The sequence below is a fragment of the Rhinatrema bivittatum genome, chromosome 2, assembly GCF_901001135.1.
Source record: "Rhinatrema bivittatum chromosome 2, aRhiBiv1.1, whole genome shotgun sequence".
In the NCBI taxonomy this organism is placed as follows: domain Eukaryota; kingdom Metazoa; phylum Chordata; class Amphibia; order Gymnophiona; family Rhinatrematidae; genus Rhinatrema; species Rhinatrema bivittatum.
Window position 1 is genome coordinate 224,939,768 of NC_042616.1, and position 23,512 is coordinate 224,963,279.

Below are 23,512 nucleotides of genomic sequence, written 5' to 3' on the forward strand. Positions count from 1 at the left end.
ACGCCCAAAAAACAAACCCCATAATTAGAAGGCTTATATATATATATATATCCATCAGAGAACCCTAAAAAAGGGTAAGTAATACCACTGTTTTAAATTATTTGAAAGATGCTTAATGTCTATTGCTTAATCTCTACTGCAAGTATTTTATGGTTTCATTACAAGCACTCTGTGTATATATTGGCAATGTTTTATGTTGGTATTTATACATGTTATAAATGCATAATACTAGACAGTTTAGAAGACGTGTGAATGAGGAATGATTGACTAGGATAATTGATCAATATGTGTGTGTGATTGTGCCAATTTTATCTTGTGAATAGTTTTGATATTCTTTGTCATTGTGTAATAAAACTTGCTACATTAAGCATCTTTCAAATCATTTAAAATAAAGCTTGCTACATTAATCATCTTTTAAATCATTTTAAACATTAGTGGTGTTACTTACCCTATTTTAGAGTTCTCTAAAATATATATATATATATATATATATATACTATATATATAGTGTGTATATATATATATATATATATATATATATATACTATATATATAGTATATACTCCATTGAACTCTTGTAGTACGAATGCCCAAAATTTGGACGTCCAACCATGAGGTCGAGATGGACACTCAGCCTGGATGCACAGGCGCGAACAGACGTCAGGCACTGCTTTTGTGGCAGCCCTGCACAGAAGAAAGTGCACGCATGCCACCACAGCCTACCACGTGGCATCCCAGTAAAGCCTGAGAGCAGGGCCTAGTCCAGAGGGCCATCAACCCACCAAAACTACCGCGACTCCCAAGTCCCCCATGGACACGGGAATGCACGTTGGATCAGCATGCCGAGGCTCGGAGACCAGAAATAAAAGAGGGGAGAGGAATCCCTAAGTTCTTTTTCACTCAACGCACAATTACACTCTGGAACTTGTTGCCAGAGGATGTGATTAGTGCAGTTAGTATAGCTTTGTTTAAAAAAGGATTGGATAAATTCTTGGAGGAGAAGTCCATTACCTGCTATTAATTAAGTTGACTTAGAAAATAGCCACTGCTATTACTAGCAACGGTAACATGGAATAGACTTAGTTTTTTGGGTACTTGCCAGGTTCTTATGGCCTGGATTGGCCACTGTTGGAAACAGGATGCTGGGCTTGATGGACCCTTGGTCTGACCCAGTATGGCATGTTCTTATGTTCTTAAATCTCTCTCTCTCTTTTTTTTAAATTCTTTACCCGAGTTCAGCCCGTCCTGGCTGATTACAGAGATAATCTCCGGCAGCAGGAGGATAGAGCTAATGCAGACACCACCACGCTCGGCTTCCTGCACCCACTAGCCTTTCAGCAGATTCTCTCCTAGCAGCTAAGTCCACACTGGAAAACCGACTACCGGAGGAAGGGATCATCAGATATCACCTCAGGAGAAAATAACTGAGGGAAGGACCACAAGGTATCACCTCAGGAGAAGCGGTACATGATTAATCCTTCTCTTTCTCCATTTTTTTTTTTAAAACAAGCAATTTCCAGAAGGGAGATGCATGTCCACCATATGCTGGAAATGGAGAATACTGGCGGGCTTATGTCAGAGCAGGGATATATATATACCATGTCGTCAGCTTTGCTCCACCCCATCTGCTGGTAGAGATGCATAACTCACTGGCCATGGATTAACCCATCTGAATGCTGAGAAACAGCTGATTCATGTTTATCCGTTCCAATCCACTCATTTTGTAGACCTCTATCATATCTCCCCTCAGTCGTCTCTTCTCCCAGCTGAAAAGGCCTAACCTCTTTAGCCTTTCCTCATAATAGAATCGCTCCATCCCATTTATCATTTTGGTCTGTACCTTTTCTAATACCACTATATCTTTTTTGAGATGTGGTGACCAGACCTGCACACAGTATTCAAGGTGCAGTCGAACCATGGAGTGATGCAGAAGTACTATGATATTCTCTGTTTTATTCTCCATTCCATTTCTAATAATTCCTAGAATTCTATTTGCTTTCTTGGCTGCTGCCGCACACTGGGTATAGAATTTCAATATATTATCCACAATGTCTTCTAGATCTTTTTCCTGGGTGGTGACTGCCAATGTGGAACCTTGCATTGTGTAGCTATAGTTTGGGTTCCTGTTCCCTACGTGCACATTAAATGCCAGCTATTATTTGGATGCCCAATCTCCTATAGGGAAACCAACAGTGAGTATGCAGAATAGAAAAGCTGAAAACAAATTTGTAAATAGAGACACTCTCTGCCATAATGGACACCAAAACATGTGTAAAGGAAAATAATCACAGAGTGACTACTGTGGATAGGTCACAACTGGCCCCCTTGTCCCTTGTACCTCTCTGGGACTTCCAGCAGCTATTGAAGCACCTGTGAGTCTCTATACTGGCCCTCCTGAAAAAATGACTGTTATAACCCTTAGACCAGCAACAGGATGTCATAGTCAGGTCAGTCTGAAAAACAAAAATGAGAAACAGCATTAGCTCACTGCCTATCCAAGGTCACTGCAAAATACAACAAATCTCATATTACTGTTCATGCTTAATCTTGCAACACACATTGGTCTCGTCAAAAATGTGTGGGAACCCTAAACTTCACATACTCGATATATGAAAACACAAGGATACTTACCAGCGTTGATAAGAGGACTTTCTAAGGGTAAGCCCAGGGGTCCCAGTTTTGATTTGTGAGGACCAGCAGGAGGAATTGAGGTGGTCCAGCAGCTAATGAGAAGCAGTACTGGATCCCTGCAGTTTTATACTGTGTAGAATCACCACAAAGACAATACAGTTGAGCTATATAAAGGGAGCACATAGGCTTCAGTAAAATACAGGAAGGTTCAATTTTCCATAGAATAAGAAATTAAGGATAAGGGGTTTAGCTCAGAGGTATTATGAGAAAATACTTTTATTGAGCGCACAGCAGATGGCTATAATAGCTTACTAGCAGAGGTGACAAAATTTAGCCATGTCTGGGTCAGAAATAGAGGGCTGTGTTACAGCATGGAGAGGGAAATTCAGAGATGGGGGCAGGTCATGAGGCGAAGTTGCACAGAAAGGCATGTAGAAGCATCTTTGCTGGGAGGGTGGTTTGATGCCTGGAGTGGCCTACTGGTGGAGGTGGTGACAGCTAAGGCCATGACAGAATTTGAAAGGGCTTGGAACAGAAAGTGCATGGTGGTTGGGGGTAAGGTAACAAGTAGAAGACATGGCAGAGGGACATGTTTGGGACAGCTATGCAGGATGGTAGTGAGAGAGAGATTGAGGAGGAAGGTAGAGGACAGGAGGGAGCTGGCAGTGTTTTGGGGAGATTGATAACCAGAGAAAGAGAGTTTGAAATATCTTGGCAGACTGGAGGGTCAACAGGTCTTTGACCTCTGTCACTTATTATGTTATATCACAATGTAGATAAAAGTCGTCCTGTGCTAATTTCTCCCAATTCACAGCAACATTTATAAAAGGGAAAGAAAAAAGGTTGTGCTCTCCTTTCCAACTGGGTTGGCCAAAATAAGATGGAAATGTAGTTGAGCTACACCTCAGTGATTCTAACACTACATTTACGCTTTTATGCATATGGCAGAAAATGTAGTGCATCTCATAGCAGATTTCTTTTCTTTAACTGGCAATTTCCTGGTGCTTCTTTAGCCTTCCAGGTCAGTTGGAACCAAATTATATCGGGCCATGGCTCCATGAGCCTTCCTTTCCAAGTACCTAGAGTTTTCTCCGTTATTTTTAATGCAGCCTTACAGCTCACAAGGTAACCAGTCACACCTGTGGAGTGAGATCTCATATGACTGGGTCCAGGTCATAACTAGGCAGTTTTTAAAAAAAGAATCCTAGAGTTAAGAGGGCATCTGAAAAGAGGAAGTTCTGAAAAGAGATAATAAGCCTCCAACATTTTGTAATGAAGCTGATAATGCGGTACGAACGTGCCAGAGAGCAGGAGACAGGCCTAAAACCCCATGCAAAAAAGGTTTATTCAGAATTGCCGGGCTACAGATAGCCTCTCAGCAGCTTTTTTTCAAAATACAGGCTATGATTATATTTCTTCGCTTGTGGCGGCAAATACATTTTTGTACCAAATTTTCTAAACCCCAAGAAGGTGTGAATCAACTCCATGAACTAAAAACTAGAATGCCTGTGACTGGTCACACAGATTTATCACACTCTCAAAATAAAAAAAAACAAAAAAAACCCAGCAGCGACTTTAAAATTATGCCATTTTATTAGTTTAATCTTCTTACCCTTAGAAATACTATATACAATGCCACTCCTATTGGGCTGATTCAGAAATAAATTCTACACTTACTTCTAGGACAGTCCACTGCTCCACTACAATAGCATCGTAGCCCCGAGTGGTTCTGTTATTGTCTTCGGAAAATTCTTCAAAAATGAAAACTCCATCTGTAGAACCCTGCGAAGAATCTACACAAAACAAAGGGCTGTAATCAGCAATGCAGCCAACATTATTACATGCTTTGTTTGCATACCATGGAGATAATTTTCAAAGGAGTTTCACATTTAAATGTAACATATTATTGTAGCAATTTTCAAAAGCCTATTTGCATGCTTAAGTTGCACTTACACACACAAAACCTATTGATAATTCAATAGCATATATCATAGCAATTTTCATAAGCCCACTTACGCACATAAAACCTGGTTTTAAGTGCACAGATCCTTTTGAAAATTACCTCCTATTTAATATCTGTAAGAAATAATTCCTGCCCAGAATTTGCATTGAACAATGCACAGAGCCTGGTCTGGCTCTTTCCCAGGTATCAGGATATTAAATGTAATGACCTTTTGACCAACTGAATACATTTCCGAATTTACTTTTGCATTTGTTCTGAGGACAGTTTTCAAAGTTATTTATATGGGGCAAAAGGCAGTTTATCCAGAAAATTGTCATCCTTCAAAATGGCTAAACATTCAACTGTTGTACTTTTAGCTGTAATGAGAGGATGCATTCCTGGAGTCATGTTGAAGTCAAAGATCTAACAGAGCAGGTGTGGACAGCATTCCCAGCTCTATGGGAAAATTCTACCCACAGAAATAAGCAGCCACAAGTGACCTTGCATGCTTCGTATCCACAGCCAGCTTCAGTTTGAAAGTACAGTATGTATTTACTTTCACTTAAATCAGGGGTGACCAACCAGTCCTCAAGAGCCACAAAAACAAGCCAGGCCTTCAGGATATCCACAATTAATAAGCATGAGATAGATTTGCATACAATGGAGGCAGTGCATGCAAATCTATCTCATGCATATTCAGGGTGGACATCCTGAAAATCTGGGCTGTTTGTGGCTCTCTAGGTCCAGAGTTTGCCACTCCTGCCTTAAAATATTGGTGCAAAGCCAGTGAGTAAAAAGTATGTGGGATCTTTGACTCAACGTGGACAGTTTTAAAACTGCCTCCTTAATGCCACTCTCTGCACCAGGGAAATTAATCTCTTATTCCAAAAGGATCTTTTTTGAATTCTCCTGATGCAGAGCGTGGTGTTCAGGAGACTCTTGAAACGCTGATTAGCGTCGGGTTACTGTTCTATTTCACCTGAAAGATACGTTCATAGAATGTTTTTACATGCAGCATGAGATGCTGTTCAGGTGCAAGGTTTGAAGGTCTCTTTTAACGAGATTGATAGCTAAATGATGCAACATTTATTAATTGGTTGATCCTAGTGAGTGGAAGTATTATACATGGATTGTTACATCAATCGAATTTAACGTCAAAGGGCTGTAAACAACATTTCCACCCATTTGATCAACTATCAGTAAAAGAAGTTGGAAACTACTCATATTCCAGCAGGTTTATTGCTGTCATAGCCTTTAGAGTTATCAGTGCTGAATGCCAAAGGACCTAAGTATCACGTATTTGTGGTACATGCAGAAGGGCCTTGAAGCTATGCTTCCTCCCCACAGAGAGCCCTGAACCACTCAGAAGTATAATCTGTCTTGGAGAACTGATTCAAGTAGGGTCAAATCTTTGACTGTGTGCCTTTGGGTTCAGTATCTGGGTTTTATCCCACCCAGGGATTGCAGAGGTATATAGTACGGTTGCTTTTTAGATAATTAACCTTCTGATTCACAAACTGTGATCACCTCAGTGTGAAATTGTATGTTTACACACAGGACGGCCTTTAGGCTGCTGCAAATGGTTTAACTGCACAGGGCCCCAGGGCTGAATCAGCCCTGCACTTCAGAGCACTGAACATTGCCAAAGGTGACATGGGCTAATGTGACAGCAGGACTGGCAGGAAGTCCCAGGTCCCACCAGCAGAAGAGTGAAAGGAACAGGGCTGACAGGATTTCCAGACTCTACCAGAACAAAGAGCTGCGGCAGCGCTGTTAGGAATCCCCTGTACTCCACCAACCCAGGAGGAGGTGGTAGGTTCTACGGATTCTGGCACCAGAGAAGGAAAGGAGCTCCAGCGGTTTGTGGACGATCAAGATTTTTACTGGTTAGGGATATGAGAGAGAGGGGAACAGGGAAGAGGATGGAGGATTGGAGAGAGAGAGACATGAGAAAATGAAAGACTGGGAGATGATGTGGTGAAAGCTTGAGAGATGAAGGGTGAGAGAAAACAGAGAGACAGAGACAAAGGAGGGGTGAGAAATGAAAAGGCAGGTTACAGATAGAAGGGAGAGGAGACAGGGGTTGCTGAAGGAGAGAAGGCAGAAGGGCAAATGGATTGGTCAGAGATGAAGGCAGAGAAGAGAAAATCTCACTTATAAATGACATTGCATTTTCAGAGGGATGCTCACCTAACCAACTGCGATGTACTGCCAGGATACTACTGCAGCACTTATAGTCTACATTTCGGTGACACCTGGGCCACCTCCAGCCTAAAGACTGTTCTCTGTACACAGCAGCAATCTACAGTGTATGCAGACAGCATACTGTAATTATTTTGATGTTTTGAGATTACGTTGGTTCAACTTGCCTATCCCTGCACACAGGCTTGGATTTGTCAATAGGCAATCTGGGCCTGGGCCAGGGGCAGCAAAAGCTGGGCTGAATCTCACTCAACAAAGAACAGCCCCTTGCTTCTTAATTCAGCCCTTCCTCTCCCAGACAGTATGCAGGAAACAGCAGGAGAGGGGAGGAAGTAAGCCCGGAGAAGATATGGCAGAACAAAGCAGAGCTCTTCTGTGCCCAAATCCAATCCCCTCCTATCATTCAGAGACAGGAGGTAAGGGAAGGAGCCTGGAGCAGACAGAGCAAAGGGAAATCATGCTGGTGAAGCCAAGAGGGGATGAGTAGCAGATCATTGGGAGATAAGGGGGAAAGGCTGAGGGATATAAGAGGGCCATCTGGAGGCGGGTGTGTGTGAGTGTATATGTGCATGAGAGAGGGCAATGGGAGGAGGGGGCAGAGACTGTGTATGTCAGAGAGAAAGGCTTGGTGATGGATGTGTGTATGCCAGATGGGGTTGGAGGTTAGAGAAGGGATGCAAGGCACAGCAGGACCACATCACAGTAGGGACACCTGCCTCCTCTCCCCCCACCATTTTCCTCCCCAGAGTGCAATTCAGATCCTCCTCTTCTTTGATCTTGGACGTTACCCCCCAGATCCCGGAACCTCCACTTCCTTCCTACTTCTTTCTTTTCCCCAGATCCTTAAATCTATCCTTTAACCTCTATTGACTCCTAGTCTGTTCCAGAATCCCAAAACCTAGTCCTCTTTCCCTCATCTCAGATTCCTGATCACCCTCTGCACTTCCTCAATCTTCCTTACTCCCCCTCTCCTCTATCCATAGTCTTCATTTCCTCTCACTCTCCTCTCCATCCACAATCCTCTCACCTTCTCTTTACTCCATTCCTGTCCTCATAAGAACATAAGAACATGCCTATACTGGGTCAGACCAAAGGTCCATCAAGCCCAGCATCCTGTTCCCAACAGAGGCCAATCCAGGCTACAAGTATCCGGCAAGTACCCAAAAACTAAGTCTATCCCATGCTACTGGTGCCAGTAATAGCAGTGGCTATTTTCTAAGTCAACTTGATTAATAGCAGGTAATGGACTTCTCCTCCAAGAACTTATCCAATCCTTTTTTAAACCCAGATACACTGTCTGCACTAACCATTCCGCACTCTATCCTTGGTCCTCTCACCTTCTTCTTCTCTTCTCTCCATCCCTGAGACCTCTTCTGCCAAAGGGCACCAAGAGCTAAAATCATGAAGAGAAAATTTTTCCAGATGGGACCATAGTGAGAAAACGCCATCCTGCCCATAATCAGGCCTATCAGGAGATTTCTTTTCCAAAAGGATTGGATAATCCATTGTCCTTGGACTAATGATGAAACAGAATTTTAAAACCAAAGAGATATGTTGCTTATTTCTCTTTTTATGTTGTGTTTTTCCCCTCAGATTCCAGTACATGGAGGCCAGAGCAGTGATCAGGTTTGACATTTTAGTGGTTCCAATCAGCTGTTATCTTTTTTTTTTATTATTATTAATTCTTTATTTATATCTTTTAGAGTTCGTTGTTGCCTAAAGAGTTCGTTGATGCCTAAAGAACTTATTGAAAGATGGACAGTTGTTATTTGCTGTGATTTAGAGCTTCAGTCAACACAATGACCTGGCTGTGAAGAAGCAGATTTTCCTTCTAGCTGATATGTTTTGAAAGACATTACTTGAAGTTATTCCTTTAAATAAGTGCACTATTTCTTTTGTGAAATTTGTTGACATCTTTCAAGTTTACCATGTGTATGTGTGACAATGCAATGTTTTTCTGTTGGTGTGTCAAATAAAAATAAAAATATTTCTATAAAAAAGCAAAAGTATTTTAAAAAAATACAAAAAAGTGTATTCAAGCAAGACATGGTTTATGCTTTCACTGCAAACTAACCATTTAATTTTAACAGGCTCTACAGACCATCATTGAAGACTAGCCAAGTTTCTGTTTAATCTGTACTTTTCTTTACAATGCTATAAACTGTGTGGATCCAGTCCAGAATTTTGCTGATGTTTTGAGGTTTTACATAGGGTTAGATGGTTTACCTGCAAAAGAAGATGGAGTCTTCCTAGTCTAGGAAACATGTCCATAGGAAAAAAAAAAAACCCAGCCTGGAGGTTACCACCCTCCCCAGTGTCTTTTTCTTTCTTTATTTGCTCCCCATCTTCTTTTTTTCTCTCTCTCAACCTTCCTTCCTTTCCCATCCTCACTTTCTCTCCCTGAGGAGTCTCCTTCAGAAAAGTCAGCTGCCGTAAGGAGAAAAGCATTTTATGCTGTATTTGCCTCCTCCTGCTGCCCGGGCCAGACTTGTGGGTTTTAATCATGTGGGATACTGCACATATGTAAAGTGTCCTGTGCAATTCAAACTGTGAGTCAAGCTCCAACAACAGGGGGGTGGTAGATGCAGCATGAAGCACCCCCCAACACACATATATACCTTTTCCTTCTGGGCTGATTTTCTGTGATTCATGCAGGGATTGCCAAATCCCGCAGCATGGACCAAATTTAGCTTCCCTTTCCATGATCAATCAATTTCTGTATGCATATTTTTAAATTTTCCAGAACTGGATGCTATCCCCTCTTCTTTTACCTTCTGAACTCGTACACCTTCAGCATGTTAGAGCATTTGTATAAAACCACAAAGGTTAAACCATCATGCCAACTTTAAAAACTTCCATTATCACTGCATTTTTTATTAAAGTAAAGATGCTTCCCCACTGTGAGCAAAAAGCTATGTGTACCAGTGTGTATAAATTTTTTATGTGGTTCTGTTGAGAAATGCTGTTTTAATATTCCATCTCTTCATGTACATGAAGGTTACGGAAAATTAAAAAGATTTCACATTTTGCTTCCTAGTAGGCAGCAATTCTCACTACAATGTCTGAATTATACAGGTAAAGTGGATGAAACCATCCCTTCAGTAAAAGTGCCCTTTAATGTTATTTCCAGCAGTAACAGCAAATTGTTGACTTGAACAGCACTTAGCATGTGGTCTTACAGCATGACTTCTTTTTTTTTCTTTTCCTTGCTGCTGTTGGAAAAACAACATCATCCAACTGCACTACACTAAAAAGCAGACTTGTCAGAAGGGAACATGCAGATAAGTTCACTCTGGTATGCTGATTGGTGTGCAGCCTTCAGGGCTGCAAATTGACCTGGTTTTCAAGATATCCACAATGAACATATATCAGACATATTTGCATACAGTTGGTCTGAGAATCTGCTTAATTTTCATAGCCTGGTTACTCAGAAAACCAGGCCCACCTATAGCCCTTGGCAACCAGGGTTTTGCACCTCTGCATTAGATGGGCCAGTGGTTTGAGTGGTCTCGCTCTAATGGCATTCCAGGCATTCACAACAGACAAAGAGAATGTAAATTGTACTTGTCATACTGTATTCTTGTTTTGGCTTCGATTCTGTCCATTTTATTTCATTTCTGTTACCTTATATAACCATATCTGAAAATTGGGCAAATGGAGAAATGATGCTCTTCTTCTTGGAGATTGTGAACTATGTCTTCTCCACACCTTGCTACCTGGAATGAGGCTTCCAGTACAATGCTCCAAACTTTAAACAGCTGGAGCTGCGGATTCCACTGGGTCTCAAAGCATTAATAGGGTCATTTATCAAAATGCGATGTGGCCTTATCGCACGCGACAATGCCCTACTGCACACGATAACGGCCGCATTGCGGTGGTATTATTTAAATGAGGGCGAGGGGAGGAGCATGGCCGGGGTTTAGGCGTGATTGTGGTCCAGCAGCGCTGCAGGAGATAATGTTTTCCCACATTATTGCCAGCAGCACAGTGGGAAATAACTACACCTTTTTCCTGTGGCGATATGGTGTGTGTGAAAGTGTGCGGCCCGCCCACAACAGGTGAAAACGCACCCCTGCGATGTGGCCAGCTGCACAATTTCACCCCGCCCCTCTTTTTTTTTTTTTTTTTTAGCACAGCTCATCATTCTGCTATAAATATAGCTATAAGCTATATAAATATATAAATATAGCTATAAGCTAGGCAGCCAACTAGTCTTACATTAACAACACAGCAATGAGGGCAGAGAAAGACCATATGGTCTATCCAGTCTGCCCAGCAAGTTTCTTATGATAGTAACTTCCACTCCTTGCAGGCTATCCCCAAGCCTTATCTTAAGGGTAGTAATACTACTAGAAATATTTTTACATGGTGAGCAGCCTTCATAATTCAGACAATGCTGCTTGAAAGTTCTTTGCTTTTGGACTCGGCTGCAGAGGCAGTCTTGAGCTATGCATGCCTAAAGACATACAAAAATTAATTTCCTGTTTGCAGATTATGGGGTGAATTTTCAAAGACTCATGTGGGGGGTTGTGCATGCAAACTTGGCATATACCCGGATAAGTAGCCTCTGTGGCATCACCTTTGTGCGGTTGCTGCTGCCCAAAAATATATTTGTGTACAAACAGGGTGTTTTGAGGGAATTCTAGGGCATGGTTTGGACGTACATGTACATTTACAGATTTTATAAATGGAGTACACATATACATCATAAAACATGCACACATGCTTTTACACCTAATCAAATCATGGACATTAAATCTGACTTCTTTATCTTCAGTTTTTGGGTGGGACATCTGGAGGGTTGAGATGAACTTCTGGAGGGTGTGGAGTAACAGGTGTAGGTCTTGGCAAACTGGTACATAAGAACATAAGATTTGCCATACTGGGTCAGACCAAAGATCCATCAAGCACAGTATCTTGTTTTCCACAGAGGCCAAACCAAGTCATAAATCCCTTGCAGGATCCCAAAATGTAGATAAGATTCCATGATGTTTATCCCAGGGATAAGCAGTGGATTTCTGCAACTTCATCTTGGTAATGGTTTATGGATGTTTCTTCTAAGAACTTGTCCAAACGTTTTTTAAACAGTGCTATCACCACAAACTCTGCCCATGAATTCTAGAACTTAATTATGTGTTGAGTAAAAAATATATTTTATTATTAATTTTAAATGTACAACTTAGAAACTTCATTGTGTGTCCCCTAGTCTAAGGCAGTGGCGTAGCCACAGGTGGGCCCACCTAGTTTGCGCCCACCCACTCAGTTGCCTGGTGCCTGAGAAGAGAGGCCTATTACAGGGCCATAGCGGAGCTCATCCTGTGCTGCTCGAGAAGCGAAGTCTGACCGTCTCAGGGCTGTCGTGGAGCTCATCCATGCAGCCCGAGGAGAGAGGCCTGACCATCACAGGGCTGTTGCGGAGTTCATCCTACATGGTCAGAGAAGAAAGGCCTCATCGTCACAGGGCCATCATGGAGCTAATCCCATGTGGCTTTTGAAGAAAAGCCTTGTTGCAGGGCTGTTGTGGAGCTCATCCCGCATGACCAGAGAAGAGGCCTTGCAGCAAGAAGGCCCGGAAGAGAGGAAAAGGCCCTGATAGAGCGTGCGTGGATGTATGAGAGAGGCCAATGGGAGCAAGAAGCTTGTACGTGTGTGTAAAAGAGCATGGGAGTGAGAAGCTGTGTGTGTGTTTGTGTGTGTGTAAATGAGAGAGAGAGCATGGGAGTGAGAAGCTGTGTGTGTGTTTGTGTGTGTGTAAATGAGAGAGAGAGCAGGGGAGTGAGAAGCCTGTGTGTGTGTGTGTGTGTGTGTGTGTGCACGCATATGAAAGAGAGCACGGGAGTGAGAAGGCTGTGTGTGTTTGTATGAGTGAGAATTCCGTTTGTGTGTGTGTGTGTATATATACACATGAGAGAGTGTGGGAGTGAGAAGCATTATGTATGTATGAGAAAGATCATGGGAGTGAGAAGCCTATGTGTGTATATATGAGAGAGAGCATGGGAGAGAGAAGCCTGTGTGTATATGTATGAGAGAAAGAGGGTGAGAGAGAGAGAGTATGTGGGAGTGGAAACCTGCAACTGAGAGAGAGCATATAAGAGTGAGAGCCTGTGTGTGTGTTGGGGGGGGGGGAGTAGAAACCTGTGTGTGAAAGTAGGAACCTGTGTGTGGGAGTGGGAGCCTTTGTGTGTGAGACAGAGCATGCGAGAATCGGAGCCTGTGTGAGAGAAAGCATGTGTGAGCGAGAGCGCCTATGTGTACATATCAGGGAGGAAGGAAAGGACAAGAGGAGAGAGAAGGAATAGAAATAAGAGAGCCCTTAAAAAAGGAATTAGGAAAAGACCGACAAGGGGGAAAAAAGAGACTGGGACCAACTGATTAGAAAACTAAGATTAGACAACTAAGGTAAAGAAAAGAAATTCTTTGGGAATGTGATTTCTTATAAATGTGCATTTTGTTTTTTCTTCAGTATTCCACTGTTCACAGAGACTGGTATATTGGGCTTTCCATTTCAGTCTTATCTGCATGTTTCTGTTTCTAATTTGTAGTCCTTTATTCTGTATTATGCAAGGGTAAATATAATCTCGCATGTGTGACAGAGGTGCAGGATTTGGCCAGCATGTAGGTTTTTTTTAGGGATTTGTAGCAGTCCAGCTTAATGTTTGCCCAGTAGATGGTGTATTAGTGTTCTAGGGCCTGGTGTAATGTTTGTCTTGCTGCCTTTTCATAGATGAAGTGCTGCTGTTTGAATCCTAAGAGTTACTGCTGTTATGGTATGGTAAGGTATGGTAAGGTTCTAGGTGGCTTTTTATTATAGTTTTGTAAGGGTTTGTGTTACTTCACAAAGTGTTTGGCAGTGGAGAGAGTTTATTTTACTGTTACCGAGGTGTCACCAGAATTTGATTATTTATTTTGCGTATCGGGTTGTAATATGAACTGTCCTAGTTCTGTTCTGTGCCCATTGCAAATCTTAAGCTCTTATGATTATTGCTGTTGTATTGTAGTTATGATATGCCATTTTTGAAAAGAAAATTTATAAAATAATACATAGATATTTGTTTTAGTACATGATTGGATCTGATGTTTTGTTAAGGGTTCTTTCTTTACTTTTTACGTGAAATTGTGTATTTATAAACTGCAATAAATATAAAATAAATTAATACAGATTAATAAGGCATTTTTAATGCTAAGTGCTTGAAATAATAGAACTATATATTTTAAAGTGTCACTCATAATGCATGATGGCTATTGCAGACTACTTAGAAATCTGTTGTCAGGTGCACTCTAAGGGATTAATTATTGATAAGACTACAATTAGTAGGGCCCAGACATGTATGCCCAGTTGCCCACTGCTCAACCATGTTAACCTTGGTGCCCCCACTGGTCTGAGGGTTATTAGGCACACATGATACAATTCTTTAATATATAAAAAAACAGATGTAGTTTTGAACATGTAGGTCTAACAGCCATCAATGTCAACATTTGTAAAATACATGTGTAACCCCTGTTCCACTCTCTTGGATGACACATGGGCACAGTTAGGAACTAAGGGTTTCCCATGGAGTTCTTAGATTCTTTCAATAGGGGATGGAGGGAGAAGATTTTCTTCAAGGTCCTCTCCTATACCTTCATTAATTGAGACTGTTCCAAAATCCAAGAGTTTACAGCAATACTTATGAAATGAATAAAACAAAATGTGCATTGTCTCCTGGTGACATCCATAGCAGAAATAAAAATCCACAAACATACAAACAAGGGTTTTCTATGATTCCAGAAACCTCTCAGGGTGTTCGATTTCCTTTTTAGTAGTATGTGAATCAAACAGGGAAACCTCCCAGGCTGTGCAATTCCCCTTTTGGTACCTGAATCAAATTTGTATTTTTTTCCTCCTCCTCTTAAATCATATGATGAATCCCCTGCACACATGTGAGATTCCTTCTTATTCCTGAAGCTCTCCATAGCTTTGATGCAGAACTGCTTCAGCTGCAGATGCATACTCTGGGGAACTTGCTCTGCTCCTGAATGCAAATCTACTTCTCTCTCAGATTAGGTGCAATCTCCACTAGAAAAAGGGAAACGAGCCCCTGTAATCAAGGGGAGAAGTCACAACTCTGGCAGTGGCAGGGCTGGCCTCCTCTGAGAGCATACCTGTGTGCAGTGGAGGAAGGGGTGGGCAGAAAGGTCAGGGACCAGGAAAGAGATGGGCAGGGAGAAAGGGTAGAAGAGCGGCAGGTGGGGGGAGGGTATGACAAGGTGGAATAAGGGACCAATAGGGAGAAGGTGGGGCAGGAAGGAAAGGAGGCGATGACATGGGCCATTTAAATGGCTGAAGTCCATCTGTCATTCCTTTTCGTCTCCTTCAAGCAGTTTTCTTACCTATCCTATCTCTACTGGGTTGCGTTTTTTCTGCAACATGGGGGATGGGTGATGGAGACATGCCACTGTCACAGTAGAGTATTATAGAGAACAGGGTGCAGGGGTGGCCATGCCTGAGGCATAGGTTATTGAATATATGTATTGACTGACGGAGGCAGGGACAATCAGCGGACAATTCCTGCCATTCAATTACTATTGCACTATGCTATAAGTATCGGGTTTGGTTGGTTACACAATGTCAGGCTTTGACGGCAGGACAGGTATGCCCTAGCCCATGTGAAGAGTATGCTTTGGGGTGACCATGGTGCTTTCATAGACCATATTTGGCACCGGAATGTGGCTTGCATGCCAAGCATCAAACTCTACGAGGGCAGCGTTAGGGGCCAAGTTCCAATGGCTTGGGCCCCCAATGAGAAGTAATAAACTGACAAATCAGAGTGTGCTTCCATGACTAACCCTAGAGACAAGTTACAGCAGCCAACAGTATCAGATTCTGATAGTCAGCATCATGGCATGTTTGGGCAAACAGTTAATTATATTCTGTTATTGGGTTTGATAAAGTTAATAGATCATAACTAGATGTTTTATTGTGTGGTATAATGTTCCAACTTTGCTGCGGCCATGTATCTCACTTGTGATATTTTGATTAAATAAAAATAATTCTGCTTTCAATGCCTATATGTCAGTGTGGCTGAATAAAGGGTCAGAGGAGGAGGGGCGGGGGAAGGGGGTCGGGTGGGCTGGGATGGTGCAGGAGAGATAAAGGAAGAAGGGGAGGAGGAGGCCCCACATTGCAGTTGCACAAGTTGAGGAGTGTGGAGAATGCTTCTCCAGGAATCACCACCAGATTCCGACTCAGAGCCTCTCATGGCTACTCTAAACACTTCTGTCTCTCCTGCAGCCCCAGAGACTCTGAACCTTGAGTCCTTAATGGTGTGTGGAGAAAGAGCAGAGAAATATCTGGATTCCTCCACTATATTAAATCTCCTTAACCCTAGACACCCCAATTGGAGAGTGTCAGAAAATACCACCACACCTCCTTATGGGAAATTTCCAGGGGCATGGTCTAAATGTCTGTTGATTGCACCTCTCAAATGGGCCCGGGCAAACTTGACCAAAGTTTTGAAACATTCTTCACAATGTTCTCAGCTGTTACCTATTCAAAGCAATGTGAACTTTTCTCCTGATGGTACTACAATCGACTTTCACAAGGGATCACACACTTGCATCATGTGCTGGATGAGGGAGCAAAATTTTTACTTTTCAAGAATTAAAGAATCAATATGATTTAGCTAATATCAGCCATTTTTCTTATGTCCAATTACGACATTACATGGCTTCTCTACCCTTGAAAAACTTGATTTATAGACTCTTTGGGGGAAGTTATTAAGGATGACGAGAGGAAAAAGCTTTCCTTTTCTGCAATATGTAAAGGTTTGCAAAAATATGACAAAGAACCCAAGTTTTGCTGCCTTACTCTCGCTGGATACAAGGGAGTGGCTTTAAGATGTTGGAGTAGGCATTTGGAAAATGTTTTAAAAGCCTTAATTTGCTTTCAAATAACGTACATTAGAGAATTGCAAGTTAAATTTCTCAATTTCATGCTTTTCGAGCTGGTTTCGCTGAATCGCCACTGTGTGTAAAATGATATGTAACAGAGGGGACTTTAACACATAGTTTTTTGTCTTGCTCATGCACCTCACCTTTCTAGCATCGAGTGGCAAATTACTTAACATGGATTTTGGGATACAATTTTACATAATCTCCAGAGGCCCTCTTGTTTGAGCAATTCCCATGGTTCTTTTTCAACTCTAGAGGAGATGAACTATTCATATGAAAAGCTTGCATTATTGGCAAAAAGGTAATTCTTTTAAATTGGAGGAATGTCAGTCCCTACCTCTTTTTGGCAATGGAGGAATCTGTTACACAATATGATGCAAATGAAAAACATGGCCTCCAATGTACCTTTCAAATGCCAAAAGATACATCTGAGAGAAATATGTACAAAATCTACCGCCAAAAACAAGGAGCCTTATTTTAAATACTGGCTCTTAATTTTTTTGTTGGTGGACTCACAGATGTGTTTGAGAATGAGATCTGGTTCTGGTGAGAGCTGTAAGTTAAGTTTTTCAAAGGTCCTTCTCCATTTGTCTCTACAGGAGGGTTTGGGTGAGAGGGAGGGATGGGAGAGTGGGAAGGGATGAGGGATTTAATGTCTGAAGTGTGTCTACTATAGGCTATGGGGCTTTGGAGTGCATAAGAAACACTGTACTTTGAAGGTCAATTTGTTCTAATTTGTTTTTGATTAATAAAAAGTTTAAACAAACATAAATGAAACAAAACCTGAATTTAAATAAATCTTGAAATTAAAAGAAAAATGAAGTTTTTTTTCCTGCACATCCCTACTACTAACATTACATGCTTAACACTAATTAATTATTTGCTATAACAAGGATTGCCTTTTCCAAAGATCTCCTTACTTCTCATCAGCAGTACTTAAAACAGTAAAGGAGTAAGCTACCATTATAAAACAAAAAAAGAGGTGATGTGGCTAAACCAGCTTGATGAGATGAGCTAGCTTATGATTTGTTGGTCAGTTTTAAAGGAATAAATAAGAGAGAGCATGCTGAAGTATTTGAAAGGTGGTGTTTCTCCACTCCTATCCTAAATATTAATATAATTTCAACTAATTGTTTAGACAGGGTATCTCGTGCAAGTGTGGCAGAGCAGTATATTTTAGGATCAGTGTGCTGCACATGATTCCCCTTTTAAACAATTACATGGAATTCTAGTGATTGCATTAACATACTATAAATCAATTTCTGAATGAAAAATACAAATTTATAGTAAATAATCAAGAGAATTTTTATTTTTAGTTACAGTGAGAACTGCTCTCTCTAATTACAAAATATGGTATAGGAACACAGAAACATGACAGAAAAGGACCATACAGCCTTTCTAGACTGCTCATCCACATCAACTATTAAGCTTGACAATCCCTACCACTCCACTTAGAGATCCCTTGTGCTTATCCCATGCTTCTTTGAATTCAGATAGTGACCTAGTCTCTACCTCCTCCACTGAATATGTTCCATGCATCTGCCATGCTCTCTGAATAGAATATTGCCTTAGATTATTCATCTATCCCCTTTTATCATCATACTATGACTCCTCATTCTAGAGCCTCCTTTCTGTTGAAAGAGGCAAGCCTGCTGTGCACTATCTTGAAGGTATTTAAATGTTTCTATCATATCTCACCTATCCCGCCTTTCCTCTAGGGTATAAATATTTAGATCTTTAAGTCTGTCCCATATGCTTTAGAAGGAAGACCACTGATTATTTTAGTAGCCACCCTCTAGACTGACTCCATCTGGTTTATATCCTTTTGAAGGTGCGGTCTCCAGAATGTACAGAGTATTCCAAGGGATGTCCAAGCAGCAACTTAGGCAAGGGCAATATCATTTCATTTTTTGTGCTGATCGTTCCTCTCCTTATGCATCCCAGCATTTTTCTCACTTTTGCTGTCAGTTTATCCATCTGATTGGCCATCTTACGATCATCAGATACAATCCCCCTAGATCCCGCTCTCGTTTCATCCTTAGACGAATTTCACACTTTATACTGTGTCGCTTCCTTGGATTTTTACAGTCCAAATACATCACCCTGCATTTCTGAGCATTAAATCTTAGCTGCTAGAATTTAGACCATTCCTCAGACTTTGCCAGATCCTTTCAGTTTCCACACTTTCCTGCAGATTTTGGCATCATCTGCAAAAGACAAACCTTTCCTGATAGCCCTACCGTAAAATCATTTATGAAAATGTTGAAAAGAACTGGTCTAGGGACCGATCCCTGCGGCTCACCACTAGTAAGGCCCATCTCCTCAGCGTGAACTCCATTTACCACTACACTCTGTCACCTCCCATTCAATCATTTTCTAACCCAATCAGTCATTGAGGGCCCATTCCAAGGGTGCTCAGACAATACGCGATCGCATACTTTTGTTGGCGCACCAGGCGCCAACAAAAGTACGCTGGATTTTATAAGATACGCGTGTAGCCGCGCGTATCCTATAAAATCCTGGATCGGCGCACGCAAGGCTGCCGATTTTGGGCAGCCTGCACGAGCCAAGCCGCGCAGCCTGCCTCCGTTCCCTCCGAGGCCGCTCTGAAATCGGAGCGGCCTCGGAGGGAACTTTCTTTTTGCCTGCCCTCCCCTTACCCTCCCTTCCCCTGCCTAACCCACCCCCCCGGCCCTATCTAAACCCCCCCTTACCTTTATTTCGTGATTTACGCCTGCCCAAAGCAGACGTAAATCAACGCGCGCCATCATTCGACCCGGGGGCTGGTCCGGAGGCCCCGACCACGCCCCTGGGCTGGCGGCACGCCCCCAACCCCACCCCCGAAATGCCGCATCCCGCCCCGAAACGGCGAGTCATTAGGCCCCGCCCCCAACACGCCCCGACACGCCCCTTTTCAAAAACCCCGGGACTTACGCGAGTCCCGGGGCTCTGCACGCGCCGGCGGCCTATGCAAAATAGGCCGCCGGCGCGGGAGGGCCCTGCTCGCGTAAATCCGGCCGGATTTACGCGAGCAGGGGGTTTAAAATCCGCCCCTTTATTTACAATTCACCTGTGCAGAACTGTGCTAAAGGCCTTACTGAAATCCAAGTACTGTACATCTAGCAGTCTCCCCATCCTAACTCTTTGGCCCCCAATCAAAAAAACTGATCAGATTCAACTGACAAGATCTTTTTTTGCTAAAATCATGCTGCCTTGGATCTTGCAATCTATTCGATTCCAGAAACTGCACAATCCTCTGTATGTTTCAATCTAGCTTTCCTTCAAGATTTTTCAAGTCTATTAGCCAAAATGAGAGCCCCAGCTAACATTTGTTTTTAAGCTGTTTCGTGCGAGAGCCCACTTATGTTGGATTTTTCTGCTCTGAAAATTGGTGATTGAAATACTCAGAGGCAGCAGTTCATTTATAATCCTTTAAAAAGAGCTCTGTTTAGTAAACCAATTAGTCCTGAACCGAAAGAGCAGCACAGCAGGGAAAAATATATACATTTGATATGGCTTTATAAAAAGTAAAACAAACCAGAGAATAAATCATAGTCAGTATGGAAAAAATGCTGGAAAGGAAATGATGGGTATCTGAGTGCCATGAGGCTCAGATGGGTTGAAAGAAATGAATTGCTGACTATAGGAGGGCAGTTAGCACTGCTAAACAATCATATTTGGATGCCAAGATAGCTATGACTTGGAATCAACCAAGAGAGTTGTTTACAATTGTGAAAAGTCATTTAAAAGCTCCAAAAGGGTAAAATGAGATTGCATAATCTGAGGAACTTTGCAACAAATTTGCTGAATTCTTCCAGGCTAAGGTTAGCCAAGTAACTGAGTGGTTTTCAAGATAGGGAAGACGGAAGTCCCAGATATAAAGCAAGATATAATAGGTTCAGCACCTCACAGTGCTGAGCCCTCAACTCTAAAAGTTAAGACCTAGGATAGTTTTTCTTTAGCAATGACAGAGCAGTTTCTACTTATCTTGCATGGATGAGAGCAACAGCTTGCAATTTTGAACCTTGATCAATATTATTAATAAACTCTGTTATGGCTGGTGTGTTGAAAAGGATAAAATTAATTAATTATCAACCTTTCCTTATCTGAGGGGAGTTCTCAGAATTATTGAAGATGATATTTTCAACCTGTGTGTCTAATCTACCTGTGATGGACCCCCAAAATTGGGTCCACATCTATGAGTATGGCCTGGTAAGAGATTTTGGATAATTTGGAGACAATTACTGTGTGTGCAGTATCAGTGAACTGCCACTAGATGGCACAGTACATGGTTTTAGAATTTGCTGTATCATTATTCGATGGGTAAGTATCTAGATGCAGTTACTTTTGGGATTATATTGATATAGTTTCCTCCTCTGGGAGGAGAGGTCATGGGGTATATAATTCTGATTCAAGAAGAAGTTGTCAGCAGGCTGGTGAGTCTGGGGATCCCTTCCTTATAGGAAAGGAACTTGCAGAGTTTTCCTCCTCAAGAGAAAAGACCTGAGGCTGAAGAGAAGGCCCAGCCTAGGTCTCAACATAAGAGAAGTGAAAGTAATATTTGGTCCTTCAACCAGTGGAGGACCCAGGGAAGGAAAGGTACTTAAGAAGAGGAGTATAACAAGGATACTGAGGAAGTCCTTGGATATATGCCTGGGATACAGAGTTATGGAATCATAATGTAAGAAACGTTGATGTTGAGTATTGAGAACAAATAGATGCACCCTAATTGTATGTAGAGTCTAACATTGTCATTCTAGGAATTGAGAATTGAGGGGAAATATGAGTAACCCATTTCTACAGTAACAGGAGTAAGGAGTATTGTAGAGCAATTTGAGAGACTGGAGAAAATCTCTTGGTTTTGTGCAACTTGTTGATAATTGTTTATGTGATATCTCTTTAGCTGTATCTTATCTGTAAAAGCCTATGAACTTTGATTACTATCTTGTAAATATTTGTTAATGCCGATTACTCCAGAAATAAAAGTTGAATTATTTGAAATATATCTTGGAGTGGATCTTACTTGGGGTACAGGGGCACAAACAATACAGATAGTGAAGAACAGAGTTTATAGAGGGGAGATCCAATTGGAAGGGCTTCCCTGTTCCAACTCAAGAAAAATACTGTTACCCTTCCTGCCTCTGGGCCTGGGTCAACTACACCATCTACTTGATCCACATCCATGGTTTTGAACCCTAATTCAAGAGACAGGCACTCGGCTCACACAGGTGCCAGATCCTCTCACATTTTGTGTAACCCTCATTATATACCAATTTTACAGAAGTTTCTAGAGGAGGTGGTAGCTATCCAGTTGCTGGCATTTTTAGATACTCAAACAAATCTGGATCCCTACCAGACAGGCTTCCAGGTTCATGATAGTACAGAAATTCTGCTGGTTTTGTTTCTAGATGATCTGTACAAGGTATTAGATAGGGGTAATCATGTGGACATTTTCTTGGAGCTAACAGCAGCTTTTGACACAATCGTGATTTTTTTGATTGACCGTTTAAGGGCTCTGAAAATCTAAGGCAAGTGTTAAAATGGTTTACCTCTTTCCTATTAGGTAGAATAAACATTTCCTTAGGCCATTTTAAGTTCCAGCTGAGAGAACTAGTATGCAAAGTCCCACAAGGAGCAGTTCTTTCCCTATATTTGTTTAATCTCTACATGACACGATTATGTGAGGTATTAATATTGACAAACTTGCAATATCATATGTTTGCAGATAATATACACATCTTATACCCAGCAGAGAGAGGAACAGAAAACAGGGTAATTAAAATGCTAGCAGGATTAAATATGATGGTCACTTGGCTTTCTGATCATATACTGCAACTGAATTTGAAAAAAACTGAGGAAAGGGAGGCCAACCAGGTGATCTTTATGTTAAGATACAAGGTCACTCTATTCTGATCCAAGAATCTGTAAGGCACTTGGTGTCTGACACTGCCTTAACCCATTCAAACTCAGATTTCTTCAGGTGTTAGGACAACTTTCAGGTACCTATGCATGATTGTCAATTGAAGGCATTTTTGTCATCAGAAAGTTTAGCTACAGTGATTCAACCATTGATCATATCAAGATTAGATTACTGTAGCACTTTATATGTGGGATTGTTATTAGGGAGGCTTCAGTTAAAACAGAACACAGCACCTAAAATTCTTGGAGGCCTTGGTTCAGGGACCATGTTACCCTATTCATTGGCTGCCGGTAAGTGCTTGCTATAAATTTAAATTCTGATGCTGACCTTTAAAGCAATTAATAATCAGTACTCTTTGAAGGTAACTCTCAAACCAGTATGCAGGCGCAAGTGCATGCATTCTTCGGCCCGCACCCAAGAACGTGGCTATTTTATAACTTGTGCACATATATGTGAACATGTTATAAAATAGCCTGGCCATGCACACATGTGCCAAATTTTAAGTGAGCTTGTGCAAATGCTGCTTCTACCATGTAAATTGGGGGATTTTAAAAGGGGCGTACACAGATGACATTTCCAGTTTTACCAGTTCATCTCCAGTTCACCCAGTTAAGAGATAGCTCTTCCAATCCCCCCTAGTTTAATAGCCTTCACTCTCCCCACATAAGGAAGATATGTAAGATAAAATAAGAATTTTAAGTAATTGGGAAATGTTATGAAAACAAATTAATATTCACTAGACTCAGTCCTTATTTTTAAACCAACGAACTCGACAATAATAATATATAATACGTTAGGTTGTTAGGATTTTTCAAATAATCATAATCAGTACCGATTCACAAGTTTGTCATGATTCTGAATTCTAATTTCATATAAGTAATTAAGTG

At 41.6% G+C, this 23,512-nt stretch overlaps 1 protein-coding gene across 2 annotated transcripts in view; it reads right to left on the reverse strand.

Moving 5' to 3' along the window:
• RFTN1 (raftlin, lipid raft linker 1) overlaps positions 1 to 23,512 on the reverse strand; it is a 355,139-nt gene that overhangs the window by 45,161 nt on the left and 286,466 nt on the right. For both annotated transcript variants that reach the window (XM_029589243.1, XM_029589244.1), the window contains exon 7: positions 4,309 to 4,424. In XM_029589243.1, coding sequence (XP_029445103.1) covers positions 4,309 to 4,424 — 116 coding nt within the window. The remainder of the gene's footprint in view (positions 1 to 4,308; positions 4,425 to 23,512) is intronic.